Consider the following 21,412-nt stretch of genomic DNA (forward strand, 5'->3'; position numbering starts at 1 on the left):
CATCCATTTTATGGCTGCATCATATTCCATCATATATATGTGCCACATTTTCTTTATCCAGTCTATCATTGATGGGCATTTGGGTTGGGTCCAATTCTTTGCTATTGTGAACAGTGCTGCAATAAACATACTTGTGCATGTGACTTTATAATGATTTATAATCCTTTGGGTATATACCCAGTAATGGGATTACTGGGTCAAATGGTATTTCTGGTTCTAGATCCTTGAGGAATCACGACCCTTTCTTCCACAATGGTTGAACTAATTTATAATCCCACCATGTAAGTGTTCCTATTTTTCCACATCCTCTCCAGCATCTGTTTTTTCCTGACCTTTTAATGATCATCATTCTAACTGGTGTGAGGTGGTTTCTCATTGTGGTTTTGATTTGCATTTCTCTAATGACCAGTAATGATGAGCTGTTTTTCATGTGTTTGTTGGCCACATAAATGTCTTCTTTTGAGAAGTGTCTGTTCATATCCTTCACCCACTTTTTGATGGGGTTGTTTGTTTTCTTCTTGTAAATTTGTTTAAGTTCCTTGTAGATTCTAAATATTAGCCCTTTGCCAGATGAATAGATTACAAAAATTTTCTCCCATTCTGTAGGTTGCCTGTTCACTGATGATAGGTTTTTTTTTATTTATTTATTTATTTTTTTTTGCTGTGCAGAAGGTCTTTAGTTTAATTATATCTCGTTTGTCTATTTTGGCTTTTGTTGCCATTGCTTTTGTTGTTTTAGTCATGAAGTCTTTGCCCATGCCTATGTCCTGAATGGTATTGCCTAGGTTTTCTTCTAGGGTTTTTATAGTTTTGGGTCTTAAGTTTAAGTCTTTAATCCATCTTGAGTTAATATGCAGAAAACTGAAATTGCCTTTTTTTTTTGTATTATTCTCCCTGTCTTAAAAGTACTGGTTGTCATATTGAGAACATATGATTAATTTGATGCTAATTTTTTTCCTACATTCATTGGAATAATTAGAGATGGCTCCAGGCCATTACAAAAATCAAGACTGAGATTTGGTCAATTTATTATGGGCTTTGAATATGTAGAGTCAGTGGGACTCTTAGGACTGCTAACTATATTTCTTAAACATAAAATGCAATGGTTATCACTTTGTGAGTCTTACTCTTAGGTTTTTTTCATGTTTCCCTTTAAAAGATAAATAAACATTCTCTTAACACTTGGTTATGAATTATTGACTTTGTGAAGTTGAACAGAACTGGGAAAATCAGAAAAGGATAGGATTTTCACACCTTTTAGCAGTTGATTAATGATTCTCCTGTTCCAAAATAGATTTGTCTCAGTTATTTCTAATTGGTTTTGAGTTTGTGGAAACTGCTCCTACAATAAACTCTAAAATTGGATAACTTAGATGTTTGAATATTTAATAAAAATCTTAGGAAGGTGAAACACAGTTCTTTCTTAACATGCTTTTTGATTTTAATGCTCCATAGCAAAATAGTCAAATTTTAAAGTTGAGGAGCTATAGATAATAGGAGTAAAATGACATCTTGGTTAACAAATCTTCTGGAAGAAAAATTGGCCTGGGAATTGAAGGGGTTGAAACACCCATTCCCAGTTTCTTCATTTTTGGATTAAAGAAAGAGAAGGCTAGGTCACTGCTGCAGATACAGAGACTTCTCAAGTGGTAGGCTGGGTGTTAGCTCTGGGGTTAAGCATCCCTCCAGAGGGCTTATGCCTCACCAGAGGATTGTAACTATTTTCTCTGTGCACTGGGAAGGTGACTATTGACGGTGGTGAGAGCACATGCTGTTTCTCCCAGCCCACTTCTACATATTGCCATTTCCCTACCACTATTACCACATGTGCATTCTTTTACCTATGTGGTTTTATAAAAGCAGGGAAGCTTTGAATTCACTTGTTTAGGTATGGAAAGCAACATTTAGAAATTCATTCCTCTTTGAATTATTTTTAAATTATTTCATTAGAAATAAAATTATCTCATTCAGAAAATAGAATGGATTCTTACATACTCTACCTACCATTCATCCATCCATGTATCCATTTATCCATCCACCCATCTATCTATCTACCCACCAAACTACCCATCTACTTATCATGCTTTCACACAAATATAAGAAACATGGAGAATGAGAAATGATATCTAAACTAAGCTTTCTAAATAGAAAACATTTTTGGTCAAGATGCATGAGACATGATGCAGTTTAACTGGTATATAAATTTTAAAAGATGAAGAGACACAAGTCTTGAAATATGGTAGGTAGAGGGAGCAAATATTACTTTTGAAGTTCTTTAAGGACAAGATTGAGATATTCAGTGCAAATGCCTTTTGATTTGGGTAATTAACTTTTATCCAGTTATAGTTATCTAATGGAATATCATTTGTCTGGCCCAATTCCCTTATCTGCGTCATAGTGTTATATCTGTTATTGTGATGGTTGGCATTAGAGTTCAAAATCTGTTCTTTTAAATGTTGATTTCAATATGTAATTTTCTCCCCAAATTTGATCTAAGTTATTTTCTAGGATTTACTACTTCCCTATCCCAACACTCATATGTGTCGGGAGAATAGCATAAAAGGCTTTTAGTGTTGGTATTGTTTTTATGGAAATAGAACGGTAAAAGTAAGTGATCTTCAGATTGAATTAATTAAACCAGAAAATTACTTGTCTATAACATAATGCATCTCTCTGATATCCTCCTTGTGCTTATAAATTAAGCATTCAAATGCTAAGTGACTTATAGCCTCTACTGTCTGCTATTTTTAATTTTTTAGGCTTGGTATAAATGGGAACAATGTGGGCTCTGGATTCAGATGTGGGTTCAAATCATAGTTACCAGACTCATGGCAAGGCCCTAAACTCTCCAAGCTTCAGTTCCCTATCTTTAAATGAGATTATTACAAGGATTAAGTAGGATACTAGAATGTGCCTGGCACAATGCCTAGTACACAGCAGGTGCTGGGTAAACGATCTTATTCCCATGTTAAAACAGACATAAGCTATTTATTAATATGATTCTATTTTAAATGTGACAGACGTATGCATATAAGAAGCCTGTGCAATAGCTTCTTGCAGCCCGTGCAGTAACTTCTTATAGCCTTGGAAAGATAGCAGCTATTTTATAAAATCTCTTCTGTAACTAAAGAGTTCCATTAGTAAAATGATTTCAAGTAGATAATAATATATTTAAGTCATTAAAAAAACTACAAATAACTAACAAAAGCTTTATCTTTCTTGGTTCCTTTCACCTCATTATGAAGATATATTCTTTAAACAGCAATTAATTTATGCCTTATCAATAGATGTTTATTACAGAGTTTCAGGCTCATTCTTGTTGGTATTCGAAAAAGAAAATAAGAGAAGTTGCTATGATATTTATAATTTCTTTGTGTAATGATACTGTAAATGACATTTTAGTTGGGGGGCACATCTTTCAATATTTGAAATTTTAAGTTTTTAAATTTTTTCAACAAAAATGCCAGGCATTTAAAATAAAAATTATTTTTTATACATTAATTTACTTCATGAGTTGGAAATTTTGTTTTCTAGTTTTTTCAAAACATGTTCCTTTTTTTCATAATGAAAGTTGAGTATGTGTAGACTCAAACGTGTGTGATATCATTCAGCTTTTGTTTGGGAAGTGTGGAGAAAGAGAGGAGTAGAAAAGCTATTAATATCTTTAGAACTCAATGCAGAATGAATACTTTGACTCTGTCTGAAAAACCAATGGAAAATGGCTCCTACCATCTTAAGTTTTTAATTTATTTCTCAAGGGTGGAAGGAAATACCTTGACAGATTTAGCCCTGAAATTCAAATGAGTATGAGAACAGGTGGTGAAATTTCTTCTCCACCTGCCATGCAACTTTATCACAAGAAATGTTTCATTTAGCAAATGCTGCTGCTAGCAGACACTTCTCTGATTCAGAGCAGAAAAACAAATGGATGGGAAGTACTTCCTTGAAGAAAACCTTTTTCTTGATTTTCTTTTTAAATTGTGAGTGTGAGCAATATGTATTTTATTTTCCTGGGGGTTGGGTAGTGGATAGTCAGTGCCTTGATTAACCAACCTGTTTTGTTGTGTTGTTAAACCATTCATAGCTTTCTTGTTTTTGTTTTCATTTTGTTTTGTTATTGTTGTTCCTGTATACCAACCCACTGGCACTAACTTGAGTTAAGGTAATATTGTTAATCTGGGAACTTGAATTATCTATATTTTATACTTTTGACACTAATGCAAGAGACTTTCTTTTTCTTTCTTTATATATATATATATATATATATATATATTTTTTTTTTTTTTTTTTTTTTTTTTTTTTTTGAGATGGAGTTTCACTCTGTTGCCCAGGATGGAGTACGGTGATGTGATCTAGGCTAGCTGAAACTTCCACCCCCTGGGTTCAAGAGATTCTCCTGCCTCAGCCTCCTGAGTAGCTGGGATTAAAGGTGTTCACCACTATGCCCAGCTAATTTTTGTGTTTTTAGTGAAGAAAGGGTTTCACCATATTAGCCAGGCTGGTCTTGAATTCCTGACCTCAGGTGATCTGCCTGCCTTGGCCTTCCAAAATGCTGAAATTACAGGCATGAGCCATAGCACCCTGCCTGAGACTTTCATTCTTTTGTTGCAGTGAAATTGAGATTTTAGAATATATTGTTAGATATAACCTTTTTTGGTAATGAAATGATGGCAAGTAAAGCACTATGAAACAAATGGGATACTAAATTGAAAAAAGTGTTGTTCATATACTTTTACCTTTCTAGCTTTTATCTAATTCATTTCTTCCTTTTTCCCCTCAGAAATTATAAACAGTACAGGAAAATATAGAGAGCAATCTTTTATTCATAGCAGTATGAAGATGTTGCTTTTTATTTGATGTGAGCTAGATATTAATGTGCCAATGCATGAGTTGGCACACAAAAACTGTCTATGAAGAAAAGTTAAGTGTTTTTATTGTGCTTTCATGATAATAATTTTAAGAAGCACTAAAATGTTCCTTTTTCCTTGACATTGAAATTTGACTTCACCTGGGTTTCTGTATAACATGAATAGCTATTTGCAATGATAGAAACGAAGAAATTGAGGTACACATTTTGTATTTCATCAAGATGATATCTTATTTTTTAAACACAATGGCACTGGTTTCAGTGGATTACCATGGGATTTATTTAGGTATGGAGCTTGAGGAGCATTGAAAGGTTATTTGTGGCTTTTGAGCCAAATGATGCAATTAAGAGATGCTTCTTCCTTCCCCGTATAGCATTCCAAGAAACATATTTGCTATAATGAATTCTAAGAGTACATGGTTCTCTAAAGAACTTCTACCGAATTAAGCCTCTACAGAAGTATTCATCGAAGAAGAGATATTTAAATCAGATTAGCAGAGCACTCTTGCTGTGTCCTACCTACCAGGTCACAGATAACAGGACACAATTCTTCATTGTCATGTTGCTTGCTGTTAAAAAAAACCACATTTGACCATTTAGTGAGTTTTAAATTTCCTTTGAAAAAATCCGTTTGGATGAACAATTCTATGCAGACAGTAGTAGGAATTTATTACATGTTTGCACTAGCAATTTTGAGAGTGTATCTTGTACTTTGATAATTTTACACGTTTAAAGATACAATCTTTGTGTTAATTATCTTAATTTGCATACCCTGGAATACTGATTAGGTTGAACATTTTTCTATCTGCTAACTGTTTGTACCTTGATCTTTGTGAATTGTGTGTTCATATCACTTACACGTTTCTCTTGGGTAATCTTAAATATGTGGACATTTTGAGGCAAGATTACAATGTTGGCAGCCCTTTGTTAACATATGACAATGTCTTAGACATTTTTTTCCGTTGTCTTTAAGTACAGTGTGGAGAAATGCCACAGTCTGTGTATGTTTAGTTTGAACACGTTTACAACGCTTTCAGTAAAATGATCAGACAGTGCCTCTATCTCTAAGCTAATACTCATCAAAAAAGTAATTGTTTTCTTTTAGGAAGCACAGTTGAGTGATTCATGCAGACTTTGTGAAAGACTGCTCTTGTGCTTTATGGTTGATCATTGTTTCAGGAATAAGATGTGTGCTGTGGTGATAGGGTAGGCGGGGGTGGCATACAGACTATAATATGGTAGGGAAAAGAGAGGTTTAATTTTTAGAAAGAAATTTGTTAATGTAGTCTCTCCCATGAGTAATTTTATATGGTTGATGAAATGGGACTATTTAGACAGAATTTGCCAGATTCTAACTTAACATGTAAAACTGGTTCCAAATAACTATTTTATGCAGATTTAGGAAAATATTATTCTTACATGAGCTTATGTAAAACCAAAGCTTTGCTGCATAATTTTCTTAAAAACTTCAAAGCCATTATCTACTTATTTACTATTAGACTGGAGTTTTCAAATTGATGGGCCTGAGGAGAGCACAGGAATTGTTAGGTAGCCTTGGAAGTATTCGTGGTAATTAATAATCCCGCTGTGTTTCATATTGCTAGCATTACCTCATTGATTCAACCCTATGACTGGGAAATTATTTTAAACATGAAATTGCTTGTGAAAAATTTTCATGAGACAGTCAATTCCTTTATATTCGGATTTCTCAACTTTGGCACTTGACTTTTTTTTGCCGAGAACATCTTTGACCTAGAGAACTGTCCTGTGTTTTGTAGGATGTTTAGCAGCATCCGCAGTTGTGACAGTGAAAAATGTCTGCAGACGTTACCAATGCGGGGGTGGGAGGAGGGGTAAAATGCCTCCTGCTCCCCCTCCCCACATGGAAAATGACTTGTATATATATTGTATTTAACTATATATGAGTTGAAAGAAAATCAGATTAAAAACTTATTTTTTTATCGGAATTACTCAGATAATTCCTTTAAGCATAAATTGCTATAATTGTGGCTTGGGGTTTGCAGAGACGTATTACCTCCTTGCAATGTTGAAGAACAATGCTCTTCACATCCAATCAATAAACTTATTAAAGGGGAGATAGATAGGAATATTGAATCTGCTATGAAGGTCAACATGGCATGTACTGTTACCAATGCAAAAATTAGTAGGGAGTGTTTTGAATGTTAAAAAGTCAAAAGATACTGATAAAACATAATGAAAAAGATAATTTTAGTGCAGGTTTCTTCAGCTTTTGAAGTAATTAATTTAAAAGGCAGGCATATTATATTGGCAAGAAAGGGCTGCATTTTCACTTTCTGTTTTTAAGAGCAAGAGACAAAGGACAAAGTAAACAAGTTGTTATCTGCGTTTTACTCAAAAAAAGCAATTTCCAGGATATGTCATAGTGGCAATGTGAATTTAGCTTTACTCCCATCCCTTTTACATCTGCAGTTTTATAATAATGATAATTGATGGTCATTTAAGCACTGCATAATAAAGAAATGTCTTTGGAATGATCTACAGAAAGAAGATCCTGTATTCATTCGGATGACATATATTAAGTCTCTTGTGCCAGGCTCTGTGCAGGGAATACAGAAACTAATAAAATGGTCTGCTTGAATATCCTATTAATATAATTTTGGATGAATAGACATTTTCTGGTTAGGGATACCAGTCACCATCAATCAATCTCTGACTTTTCCAATTGATTCTGTAATTGTAAGTGTCTGTCCAAAAACGTTGTTTAAAAGTGTGTGTATGTGCTATACATCATAAATATAATTTAATTCTCTTTAAAGCTATCTCTGAAACTCTGGTGGAAGGCTGTATCCATTTTCTTTTCTGCTTTTTAAAATCTAAAAGTATTCTCTTCTTTATTAAATATCTATCAGAATTGAATTAAACATAGTTATATATTATTAATTCATTTTTAGTTATACTATGGCTCAAATATCATTAAGATGAATTGATGTCACCCTTAAGGCCAGACTTTTTGCTAATTATTACAAGATTTAAAACCACTTGGTGTCATAATTCAGAAAGCAGAATCTTTAGTATAGTCTTTTTCTTGTTAAAACTGATCAACTTAGTTTATAGGTGTAATAGGAAAAAAAGGTGAAACCATTCTGATACTGAATAGCTCAGTTAGCGAGTTAAAAAAGCAAATAATTCTAAATTGAGGAAATTACAAGGCAATTGAAGAGTTCTAACATTTGAAAATCTGCTTTCCTTCTTTTTTCCTAATGTCTGTTTTAGCAGTCTACATAATGAATACGGAACCAAATTCTTGAGCCATGGGCTCCCCACCCTTAGGCAGGTGATCCAGAAATTATTTTAGCAATGTATACTTATGGAGAAACACAAGATCTCTTCTAAGGAATGATGGAAGGTTGTTCATCATGGCCCATTTTTAGTATAATCTTGAGATTTTTTAACTATCAAATGTATTGTCATATTCTGTTTGCAATTAAGTGACCTGCTGATTAAAGTTTCCCACTCTTGGTTATGCCCCTTGAAAATATTATTGTTGCAATATATGCAAATACAAGATTGTCTATATTTATATTTTTAGTATTCATTTCTTTGAAAAGATGGAAATGTGACTGTATTGTAGTTATTAACCAATCTCAAACTGGTAAGAGTTACTGCTAGAAAAAGAAACTATTTCATGTGAAAAATTTTGTTCAATTGGGATTGATTAAAACTATTACTAATAACAGAAGAGGAAGTAATGCATTAATACATCACAATTGATCTTTTACTTTTATTAATGGGGGTTTGGAGTGGGAATCAGACTAGATCTAGATTCAAAGCCTGGGCCAGCTACTTTAATAACATTGTGACCCTAGGTAAGTGGTTTTCGACCCTTCTTTACGTAGTCTGTGTATAAACTTATTGGCAAGTGCCTGATACATACTGAGTATTCAAGAAATGGTAGCTATTATTTTTATCTTTCCCAAATTAGGTGTTCCAAATTAATTTTAACTATAGGCAACACAACTTGATGGCATTGCTATCTAAATAGTAAAATATCAGCAGTAACTACTGTGGCCTTTAAAAACTCTGTGACTATAATTTTGAACCACCTGTTAAGTTGATTTATCAGTTATCATCTGTATTTTCTGTCCTTTGAAAGCATTTTACAATTATACATTTCTTCTAAGATAAAGAGTGGTACAAACCTATAATAACATGAAACAATATTTACCATATTGCATAGTCATATGATTGGCAATAGTGACTGAGTATCTTTCTAAATAATCTCATTGTGAATTGTACAAGTTTTAATTTGCCCTTCTTTCTTATTTAAAACAACTTTCAGATCTCTTGTGGAAGAGGAAGACCAACACATGAAATTGTCCCTTGGAGGCAGTGAAATGGGCCTCTCATCCCATTTGCAGTCTTCCAAGGCAGGACCTACACGCATCTTTACCAGCAATACCCACAGTTCTGTGGTGTTACAGGTAATTTAAACTGTCCCCTTTTTTAAAGCTATTTACATAGCTTTAAAAACCCACCATGGATTTTGTGGTGCAGGATGTCAATAGCTGGGGAAGTTGTGGGTATGCGTGGATAGGAAATACATGGTAACTATTTTTTGCTCAGTTTTGCTCTGAACTCAAAACTGCTCTAAAAAATCAAGTTCATTAAATAAAAAATGTAAAGAAAAAAACTAACCAGGAGAAAAATCTTTATGGAGGAATGCATACATTCCTGAGGTTAAAAAAATCCTCAGAGTCAATTTTTTATTTCATTTGTGTACAGGATGTTTTGCTAGTATGCCATTTTCTTACAGAATACCATGTCTGATTTCATTCCAGAATAGTCTAAGTATTACAGAGTCCCTACAATGAATTTTCTAGTTCCTCACTCAGCCTGTTTTACTAACATCTTTGTAATGCTTCTAACGGTTGTATGTAGTTGGTGTCTCAACTCATATTGGCAGTAGTAGCTGTGGGAGTACAGGTTAGGACTGCTGGATGCAAACCCACTGATATATGTAATAAGTAATAACTAAAATCAAAGCAGGAGACAGAAACACAGTAGAAAGCCAAAAGAACATGAAACACAGCAATCTGGAGCTATTTAGCATAAGGATCAGAAGCTAAGTACTTCTGACTTTTTTGGACCTTTTATGACTTCTGTGGGCATTGCTGAATTAGAGAGCAATATGATACCGGATGTCCATTAATGTTTTCTAAAGATAGTTAGATTACATCGGTCCTCTTACTGTCCTTAGTAAGATAAGGAAAATGTCTTTCTAAACGCATATTTAAAAGAAATATCCCCATATGGATTTCATGCATATCCCTGATCAAGAACAATTTTAGTAAAGCTGTATATAGAATATAATATAATGAGGGATGAGGTTTATACTTGCTGTGCATCCTCTGTGTTTAAATGTAATTTCACTGAATTTCATTTTCCTTATCTCCAAAATATGACTCTTGACTAACATACCTCTAAATTTCCTTCTTGTTTCAATCTTTGAATTTAGTAAAATCGCATTTTCCTAGTATTTCAGTTTCTAATTGGAGCTGGGGTCTATCTAGTAAGGTTCATTGTCCTGTGGTTATAATCAATCAATATGTGAGAGTCAGGAAGGAAAATCTCTCCATCTCCTGGCATCTTAAAGCTGTGTAAATGGTTTACTTGTTGATTTTTCAAGGTTATGAGAGGAGAGGATAAGGGATCTAACAGATAGGAAAAGTGTGTGAGGAAGAAAAGTTTTTGGTATATTAAAGTGTTCTTGCTAAAGAAAAATAAGAAATACCTCACTACTATACTCCTGCCTTATGTAATGTTTATAGCAGTCATGAGTTAAAGCCAATTATTTTGGTCCTGCTAATTTTTAAAATTTACTTTAAACCAAACAATCATAGCCACTGTAGTACAGTGAGAGAGATTTAGAGCAATGGTTCTGAAATTTTAGTGCACTTCAGAATTATTAGGAGGGCTTCTTAAAACACTGAACACCAGGCCCCAACCCAGAATTTCTGAATCAAAATATCTGGGGATAAGACTCAGGAATATGCATTTCTAACAAGTTCCTAGATGATGCTGCAGATCAAGGAACATACTTTTCAGACCATTGTTCTAGAGAAGGCACCTTCTCCTGCCAAGAGTCATGGCCTTTTCTTTTTTCCCTTTAACTTTTATGTAGGTTATAAATTACTGTTACAATGAATAAAGATTGGAGATAACTTACATTTCTATCAGTAGGTGAATGGTTACATGAATTACGTTGCATCAAAACTATGTAATACTGTGCAGTCAGTAAAAAGAGTAATATCTGTACATATTGAATGGAAATAATATAAGATACCAAATAAAAAAATAACAGGGAAAATGTGATATAGCCATACAAGGTAATATGATCCAGTTGTATTAAAATATGAAGTACTAATACATGCTATATCATATGGGTGAACTTTGAAAACATTATGCTAAGTGAAAGAGGCTAATCACCAAAGTCCATGTTTTATGTGATTCCAATTTTATGAAATGTCCACAATAAAGAAATCTATAGAGACATAAAGTAGACTAGTGGTTGCTTACAGCTTGGGAAATTGGGAGGATATGAGAATGAAAGCTAAAAGATACAGAGTTTCTTTTTAAAGTGATAAAAATATTCTAAAGTAGACACTGGAAATGGTTGCAGATATCTGTGAATATACTAAAACCATTGATTTGTACACTTTAAATGGGTGAATTGTATGGTATTCAAATTATATCTCAATAAAGCTGTTAAAATGTAACAGGATAATATGTATTGTGTAATGCTTTTTATCAGTAGAAAAATTATACAGTATGTATACATATGAATGTGAATGTGTAGCAAAAGGTATGGAAACACTATGGAAGCTGATGAATAATGTCATCTTTTGCTCTGTAAAATCTTACAGTGTTTAATTTTATTTACAATGGAAATAGTTTTCTGTATAATAACCTCTGTAATAATATATTTATATACACACATATATATATACATACATACATATATATATATATATACATATACATATATATATATAACAGCTGACCAAACAAACAAGTGTAGCTGGTAGCTGGGTCTCAGAGCCCTTAGCTCCAGCACACCTTAGCTCGTTGGTCCAGTCTGAGAAAGAACAGTGATGTGAAAGTAACCTGAAATTTTGTGTTACCTGAAGATAATTTTTCTTCAAATGATATTTTTATGTTGTTATAATATTTCCTGTGGTAGCATAGAGATACCACTCTATATTGCTATTAAAACTCTTGTATGCTCTGTTTAAAAGTGTATTAAAAATTATGTTCTCATAAACTGAGATTTTTAAAGCCAAACACTAACAAGGAACATTTTTGTATCTAATCTTAGGTGTGTGGTTGTCAAGGGAACAAGCTAGAGAAGTGTTTAATGTGTAGATGTTATCATTGTTTTAAAATTAGCAATAACACAAATTCCAGCTTCAAAAGACATTGAAAGTAGCTCTCAGGGGAACTGATCCATGGGGAGAAACTGTTGTAATAAGTCTCACTCTGCAAGAGTACCCACTACCTACTTGTAGTGAGAAGGACATGGATTTCAGCCAAAACCAGAATTCTAGTCATGACCCTTATTAGCTAGTTATGTGACTTTGAAAAAGTCACTTATACTCTCTGGTCCAATTTTTTTACTTATAATCTGGGTAAGAAATTTGAGGATTAAATGTCACAATTTATGGAAATAAGGTACATAATAAATATTCATTTATTTTTCTTCCACTTGAGCTAAGTGGAGAAGGTCTCACAGGAAATAGAGCTGATCAGAAGTTATGGGTATACCAAATAAGGTATCCATCTGGTTGGCTTGAGCAGATCTAGCAGGTTTCTCATCACCATTAAATGGCTTCAACAAACTAGACTGTCAAAGAAAATTCCTGGAAAGTCATTTGATACCTAGCTGGCTTGGATTCCTAGAATCTTGAACAAATTCCAGGTTAATCAATCCATGACTGAGTGACCAGGGCCAATGACTTTTACTCAGGTAAGAAAGATTAGGGTTAGCTTAAGTAGTGATTGGTAAAATCAAGGATTATTTTATTTCCCTCACTTCTTGGCTACTACTATATCTGTGGTTATTTCTCATGGAAACTTTCTATTCTTTGACTTCTTTCTATTATTCCAGGTGGTCAGCATCTTTCTCTTATTGTCCTGTCCTATGGTAATTCATTGAATCATACACTTCCTAGCAACCTCAGTTTTTAAAATAAAAGCTTTATTGAGATATGATTCACATACCATATAATTCACCCATTTAAAGTGTGTACATCAATGACTTTTAGTATGTTCACAGAATTGTGCAACTGTCCCCACAATTAATTGTAGAACTTTATAATTACCTCAAAAAAAGCTCGTATTTTTTAGCAGTCACTCCCCATTCCCCCCCTCAACTCTTTCCTCAATATGGCAACTGATATTGTTTGGCACTGTGACCCCACCTAAACGTCATGTCAAATTGTAATCCCCAATGTTGGAGGAGGGGCTTGGTGGTAGGCAATTTTTTTCGTGGGGGTGGTTTTCCCTTTTGCTGTTCTCATGATAGTGAGTTCTCAGGAGATCTACTTATTTGAAAGTATGTAGCACCTCCGCCTTCACTCTCTTCCTCCTGTTCTCACCATGTAAGATGTGCCTGTTTCCCCTTCTGCCATGGTTGTAAATTTTCTGAGGCCTCCGCAGCCGTGCTGCCTATCAGCTTGTGGAACAATGAGCCAATTAAACTTCGTTTCTTTATAAATTACCAGTTCCAGATGTTTCTTTATAGCAGTGTGAGAATGGCTTAATACAGCAACCATTTATCTTTTCTCTGTTTCCATAGATCTGTCTGTTCTGAGCATTTCATATAAATGGAATCATGCAATATGTGGTCTTTTGTGACTGGTTTCTATTACTCACCATAATGTTTTCAAGGTTTGTCTATATTGTGGCATATAACATGCTTCCTTCCTTTTTGTGTTCAAATAATATTACATTGCATGGATATTTTGTTTATCCATTCATTGATAAGCATTTATTTTTTACATACATTTTGGCTTTTATGAATAATGTAGCTATGAATATTCATGTGTAAGTGTCTGTGAGTCTATGTTTTCATTTCTTTTTGGTATTTCACTCTATACCTTAGAGTGAAATTACTGGATCCTATGGTAATTCTATGTTTAATTTGTTGAAGAACTTCCAGTTTTTCCAAAGTATCTGCACCATTTTATATTCACACTGGAAGTGCATGAGCGTTTAATTTCTTCACATTCTCACCACCATTTATTAACTGTCTTTTAAAAGTATTATTACAGCCATCTCATTAGGTGTGTAGTTTTGATATGCATTTCCCTGATTGCTAATGATGTTGAATATCTTTTTATTTGTGCTTATGGCTGTTTTTATGTGATCCTGGAAGAAAAAAGTCTTATTCTTGTTCTGTGCCAAGTGACCAGGAAAGCAGAAAACAAACCAAAACAAACAGAAAAATAAATCCTTTACAGATTTTTTTAGTTGGGTTACTTATCTTTTTATTACTCAGTATTAACAGTTCATACACACACATATTATATTACATATATATGTGTGTGTGTATTTATTCATTCATTGATAAGCATTTCTTTTTTCATACATTTTGACTTTTGTGAGTAATGCAGCTATGAATATTCATGTGATATGTATATGAATATGCATATATATATATATATATTCTTGATAAAAATCCCTTATCTGATACATGATTTACAAGCACTTTCTCCAAGCACCTTCAATTTTATGGTCTCTTCTTCTTCTGCTAACTGCTTTGCCAGTCTCCAATCCTTTATCCATTCAGCCATATAATCTTTGCTTCTGTATTATCTTGGCAGACTTAGTAGGAGAAAGGGCCAAGGAAAATGCCTTGAAGGCTTTGGATTTTTCACTGTTCCCTAAAAATATATTGTTTGTTCATATGTTAGTGTTTTTGTACCCATTACCTCTCCCTGGCCCTTACTTTTCCTATCTGATAAATCTCAATTGATTTATAATGACCTATCTTTTTATCTTTTAAAAATTATTTATTATTTCTTAATTTTTATTTTAGATTCAGGGGGTACATGTGCAAGTTTGTTACATGGGTATACTGTGTGATGCTGAGGTTTGGGCTTCTAATGATTCCATTGCTCAAGTAGTGAACATAGTACCCAACAGGTAGTTTTTCAACCCTTCCCCCATTTCTCCCTTCCTACTTTTAGAATCCACAGTGTTTATTATTTATGTTTTTGTGTCCATGTAGACCCAATGTTTAGCTCCCACTTATAAGTGAGAACATGTCATATTTTAGTTTCTGTTTCTGCCTTAATTTGCGTGGGATAATGACCCCCAGCAGTATCTATGTTGCTGCAGAGGACATCATTTCATTCTTTTTATGGCTGTGTATTATTTCATGGTGTATATGATCCATCTTAAATGGTACTTCTTCTGTTAAACTTTTCTTGACCCAAGTAGAGTTAGCAGCTTCTTCTATTCATTTATTTTATCCCTTATAAATATCACCTATCAGTAAGCTCCTCAAGGTCTAGGATCTAAGTTGTTGTTTCTGTATGCCTATGATCAGTACATGATACTGCTTAATAAATGTCCACCTTTTGTATTATTAGCATACTAATTGTCATTAAAAGAAATACTACTTTGCTATAAAGAAGCTTTTTAGTTTGATGTACTCCCATTTGACTATTTGCTTTTGTTTCTTATACTTTTCAGGTCTTATTAAAAAATCCTTGCCCAGCCCAATTTCATGAAGCATTTATCCTATATTTTCGTCTAGTAGTTTCATGGTTTGGGATTTTACTTTTAAGTATTTATCCTATTTAGAGTTGGTTTTTGTGTGTGGTGAGAGACCAATTTCATTCTTCCATATGTGGTTATTCAGTTTTCCTGGCATCATTTATTGATTAGAATGTCCTTTCCTCATGTGTGTTTTTGGCACCTTTATAAAAGAAATCACTTTGCTCTAAATACATGGATTTATTTCTGGGTTCTCTGTTCTGTCCCATTGACCTGTGTGTCTATTTTTATGCCACAACCAGACTGTTCTGATTACTATAGCCTTGTAGGATATTTTGAAACCAGGTAGTGTAATGACATCAATTTTGTTATTTTTGCTCATTATTGCTTTTGCTTTTCAGGCCCATTTGCATTTCAAAATGAAGAGACAACCTACAGAATGGGAGAAAGTGCTTGCAATCTATTAATCCAAAATGTATAAGGAACTCAATAGCAAAAAGTAACCCCATAAATAACCCAATTAAAAATGAGCAACTTTGGGAGGCCGAGGCAGGTGGATCACGAGGTCGAGAGATTGAGACCATCCTGGTCAACATGGTGAAACCCCATCTCTACTAAAAATACAAAAAATTAGCTGGGCATGGTGGCATGTGCCTGTAATCCCAGCTACTCAGGAGGCTGAGGCAGGAGAATTGCTTGAACCCAGGAGGCGGAAGTTGCGGTGAGCCGAGATCGCGCCATTGCACTCCAGCCTGGGTAACAAGAGCGAAACTCCATCTCAAAAAAAAAAAAAAAAAAAAAAAAATGAGCAAAATACCTGAATAGACATTTTGCAAAATAAGACACACAAATGGCCAACAGATATGTGGAAAATTACACAACAACACTAATTATCAGAGAAATGCAAATCAAAACCACAATGCAAAATCATCTCCTCTCAGAATAGTTATTATAACAAAGACAAAAAATAAATTCTGGTGATGATGTGGAGAAAAGGGAACTCTTATATACTGTTGGTGGAAATGTAAATTAGTACAGCAATTACAAAAAACGGTATGTATGGAAGTTCCTTGAAAAACTAATAATGGAACTACCATATGATCCAGCAATCCCATTACTGGGTATATATCCAAAGGAAATCAGCATGTTGAAGAGACATTGGCACATTCATGTTTATTGCAGTAATATTCACAATAGCTATGACATGGTGTTAATCTAAATGATCATCTACAAATGAATGGATAAAGAAAAAAATGTTTATCTACATCTGTATATAAATGTGATATAGATAGATAGCCAGATATAATGGAATACCAATAAATCAGGCAATGAAAGACAAATATTGCATGTTTTCACTCATATTTTGGAATCTAAAAAAGTTAATCTCATAGAAGTAGGGTAGAATAGTGGTTACCAGAGGTTGGGGAGGTTCAGGGAGAGGAGAGGACTGGGAAAGATTAGTCAATGAGTACAAAGTTACAGTTAAGAAGAACAAACTTTGGTATTCTATTACACAGTAGGTGACTAGTAAAATAACACTGCAATGTATATTTCAAGAAAGCTAGAAGAGATTTTGAATGTTGTTGCCACAAAACCACAAAGAAATGATAAATTTTTCAGATGATGGAAATAGTAATATAATGATCAAATCATTATACTATGTATACATGCTTTGAAACATCACATTGTGCTCCATAAATATATATAATTACATGTCAATTATAATTAAAAATTAAATTATAACAAGAAATAATGCATGTAAAGAGCTTAGCTCTGGGACAGAGCAAGTACTCAGTGTGCTTTTATTGCTGCTATTGATATTGTTTGTGGGATAAGGTAATTTGGATGGGAGCTTATACATCACTGTCATATTTACTTTCCTCATTGATATTTGAAAAAATGCTATGAGGTACAAAGGCAAGAATTGTTATCTCCATTTTATAGATAAGGACACTGAAGCTCAGGGAGATTAGGAGGCTTGCCCAAGTTCACATAGCCAGTAAGTATTAAATATTGAGGCTTGAACTCAGATTTCAGATGGTATAGATTTGCATTTATATTTCTACTAGTCTTGCTCTAAGTTCTCTTACCTTTGAAAATACAATGTCTAGAAATATTGTGTTCATTAACCGTAAGTGTAAAAACATGTATTAGCAAGGGCAAAAGATAGTTTGGAATAAATGATATAATAAATATTTTATTCTTGATAGAAATAGCAGAATTATGCAGAACGTCTTCTTGCTGGCCTGCCCTTCTTCCCTTTCCCTACTGAAAACAAACAAACAAACAAACAGAAAAATGTTAACTGCCAGTTGAAAACATCCCTTTCATACTTAAGACCTGGAGGCCATAACTAGGGTATCAATGCTTCAGCTGGTGGCAGTGTATATTCATTACAGAATACTTAGGTATATGTAAACAAATCATCTTCTGAACACTGGCGATACTTACTCAAACCTATTAAGGTTGAAAATGCCTCGTTACTCTGGCTATGTAGGCTTCTAGTTGACATTTTCTCATTTTAAGATTGGTGCCTATTGAATCGCTCCACTTGTGTTTTCCTCCCTTATAGCTATTTACTTTCCTTGTTCATTTTTAGTTCTAAAGTCAATGTAAGATATCATTTTACAGTCTTAAGTTATCATCTACCTAATAGACTATTAAAGAAATGGGTTATTTTAAGAGCATATACAGATTAACGTATGTTGCCTTTCCCTGAGTTAATTTTTCTGGGTGTTTGTCCTGAGGTAAATGTTTGGGTTGCTGATAATGTCATGTTGATGAACTATATCCTATTTCTAAACGTTATGATCATAAAATAAACAACTTTAAAAATATATTGTTAATACGTTGTTAACGTAAGAAATAGAGGCATAATGATTAAGATAATTTACATTTTATAAAATAAGAGTTCAAGTAGTCTAGATTCCTGTAGATTTTATGAAAATGAAACTTTTAATTTATTTTCATTTCTGGAATCACAGCTAGAATGTAGGGAAATGAGTCTAGTTTCTCTTGGGGCACTGAGGTTTGGGTACAATTAATTATTATTATTTTTCTAACTGAGTGTGCATCTTTAGGATAAAAGTTGGAAGACTGTCTGCCACTTCCCATTTTTAGGCCACTTTACTGTGTCCTTGTCCTGCTCTCTCAATTGAGTATTTTTGGTTATTCGCAAGTGTTGAAGTGATAGAGAGGGCTAGCACATACCAACTTGAAAGTCAAATATGCTGTAATACACAATTAGATTTTCTGATTGTTGCTACTATATAGTAATACAGTTTGTTATTCATTATTGATCTGCCATGGTGCAACCTTGGTAAACTGACTTATCAGTTCTAGGAGGTTTTTTGTTTGTGTTTTTTTTTTTTTTTTTTGGTAGATTCTAAAGGTTTTCCTACATAGACAATCATTTTGCCTACAAATAAAGATTCCTTCCTTCCTTCCTTCCTTCCTTCCTTCCTTCCTTCCTTCCTTCCTTCCTTTCTTCCTTCCTTCCTTCTTTCCTTCCTCCCTCCTTTTCTTTCTCCTTCCTTCCTTCTTTTTTTTTTCTTATTTTCTTTTCTTCTTTCTTTCCAATCCAATGCCTTTTTTTCCTTACCTTATTGCACTGGCTAAAACCTCCAGAAAAATGGTGAATAGAAGTGATTAGACTATACAGTCTTGCTTTCTTCTTGATGTTAGGGGGAAAAGCATTCAGTATTTCACTATTAAATATGATATTATCTGTAGGTTTGAGGAACTTCTGTCTTATTCTTAGCTTGCTGAAAATGTATTTAATTTTTTAATTTTTTTGAGACAAGGTCTTATTCTGCCACCCAGGCTGGGGTGCAGTTGCATGATTTTGGCTCACTGCAACCTCCATCTCCCAGGCTCAAGCAATCCTCCTACCTCAGCCTACTGAGTAGCTGGGGCTATATGTATGTGCCACCACATTCGACTCATTTAATTTTTTTTTTTTTTTTGTAGAGACATTGTCTCACTATATTGCCCAGGCTGGTCTCAAACAGCTGGGCTCAAGTGATCCTCCTGCCTTGACCTCCCAAAGTGCTGGGATTACAGGTATGAGCCATCACATCTGATGAGTTATTTTAAAAAAAAAATTAGGAATAGCTGTTGCATTTTGACAAATGCTTTTTTTTCTGTAGCTATTGAGAAGTGATCTTAACATTTTTTTTCAGTCTATTAATATGGTGATTTATATTGATTAATTTCTGATTGTGAAAACAAGCTTGTATTGGAGGCATAAACTCTTCACTCGGTCATGATGTATTATTCTTACATATCACTAAATTTGGCTGGCTAAAATTTTCTTAAGAATTTTTACATCTTTGTGCCCAATAGATATTGATCTTGGCTTTCTTTGATTGGCTTTGTCTGGTTTTGGTATTAAAATAATGCTGACCATATTGAATAATTTGAGATATAGTCCTTCCTCCTAATATTCTGGATTTGTTAGTGGGGTATTGGTGTTTTTTCTTCCTTAAATGTTTGATAGATTTAACCAGTGAAATAATTTCAACTTAGAGTTTTCCTTGGGGAAAGATTTTTAAATTAAAATTTAATTTTATGGTAGACGTGGCTATTTAGCTTATCTATTTCTTCTAAAACTTTAGTAGTTTGTGTCTTTCACAGAATTTGTCCAGTTAAACTGAGTTGTCAAATTTATTGGCATTAAGTTGTTCATATTTCCTTATTATCCTTTTAATACCTGTGGAATCTCTGATTATGCCATTTCTATTAATCCTGGCATTGGTAATTTGTATTTTCTCTCTTTTTCTCCCTAATCAGTCTCGTTAGAGTTTTATCAGATTTATGAATCTTCTCAGAGGAACAGCTTTTGGTCTTATTGCTTTCCGTCTGTTTTTCTGTTTTCTATTTCATTGATTTCCAATATGATCTTTATTATTACAATTCTCCTGTATAATATGGCATAAATATGCTCTTCTATTTCTAGTTTTTTAAGGAGAAAACAGATCTTTCATAGGAGATGTTTCTTCTTGTTTAATATAGTCATTGACTGATATAAATTTCCCCTAAGTACAACTTCAGCTGCTCCACAATTTTTGATGTTATATTTTCATTTAGTTCAAAATGCTTACTAGTTTCTCTTTTGATTTCTTCACGGGTTATTTAGAGGTATGTTTTAGTTTCAAAACATTTGGGGATTTTTCAGAGATTTTTCTATTTTTGATTTCTAATATAATTAAGCTGGGGTCAGAGAATATATTAAGAGTTTATATGATTTGAATGTTTAAAAAATTTTTAAGACTAGTTTTATGGCCCAGAATGATCTATCTTGTAAATGTTTCACATATGCCTGAAAATAATTTGTATTCTACTGTTCTTTGGTGAAGTATTTTGTAAATGCCGATTAGGTCAAGTTGGTTGACAGTGTTATTTCAGTATCCTTGCTAATTTCTGTATATGTACTGGTATCTGTCACCTTTAAAATCAATTATTAAGAAATCTCCAATTATAATTGTAAATTTGTTTATTTGTCTTTGTAATTTTCTCAGAGTTTGCTTCATGTGTTTTGAAGCTCTGTTATTAAACATATAAACATTTAAGGAATTTATGTTCTCTTGGCAAATTGACCTTTATTATGAAATTACCTGCTTCATCTTTGGTACTGTTCTTTGCTCTGAGATCTATTTTGCTTGATATTGTAGTCATGCTAGCTTGATTTTAATTAGTATTAGCTTTGTATATATTTTACCATCTTTTCACTTTTATTTTTGTAAATTAACATACGTTAAAAGTCAATTTTTTATTAGTACATAC

General features: G+C 33.4%; 1 protein-coding gene across 10 annotated transcripts in view; it reads left to right on the plus strand.

Moving 5' to 3' along the window:
* The window catches only part of KLHL13 (kelch like family member 13), a 198,236-nt gene that overhangs the window by 148,014 nt on the left and 28,810 nt on the right, over nucleotides 1-21,412 (plus strand). For all 10 annotated transcript variants that reach the window (XM_003931057.3, XM_003931053.3, XM_074392108.1 and 7 more), the window contains one exon: nucleotides 9,189-9,330. In XM_003931057.3, the coding sequence (XP_003931106.1) occupies nucleotides 9,189-9,330 (142 nt within the window). The remainder of the gene's footprint in view (nucleotides 1-9,188; nucleotides 9,331-21,412) is intronic.

Source organism: Saimiri boliviensis, chromosome X (assembly GCF_048565385.1).
Source record: "Saimiri boliviensis isolate mSaiBol1 chromosome X, mSaiBol1.pri, whole genome shotgun sequence".
Classification (NCBI taxonomy): Eukaryota; Metazoa; Chordata; class Mammalia; order Primates; family Cebidae; genus Saimiri; species Saimiri boliviensis.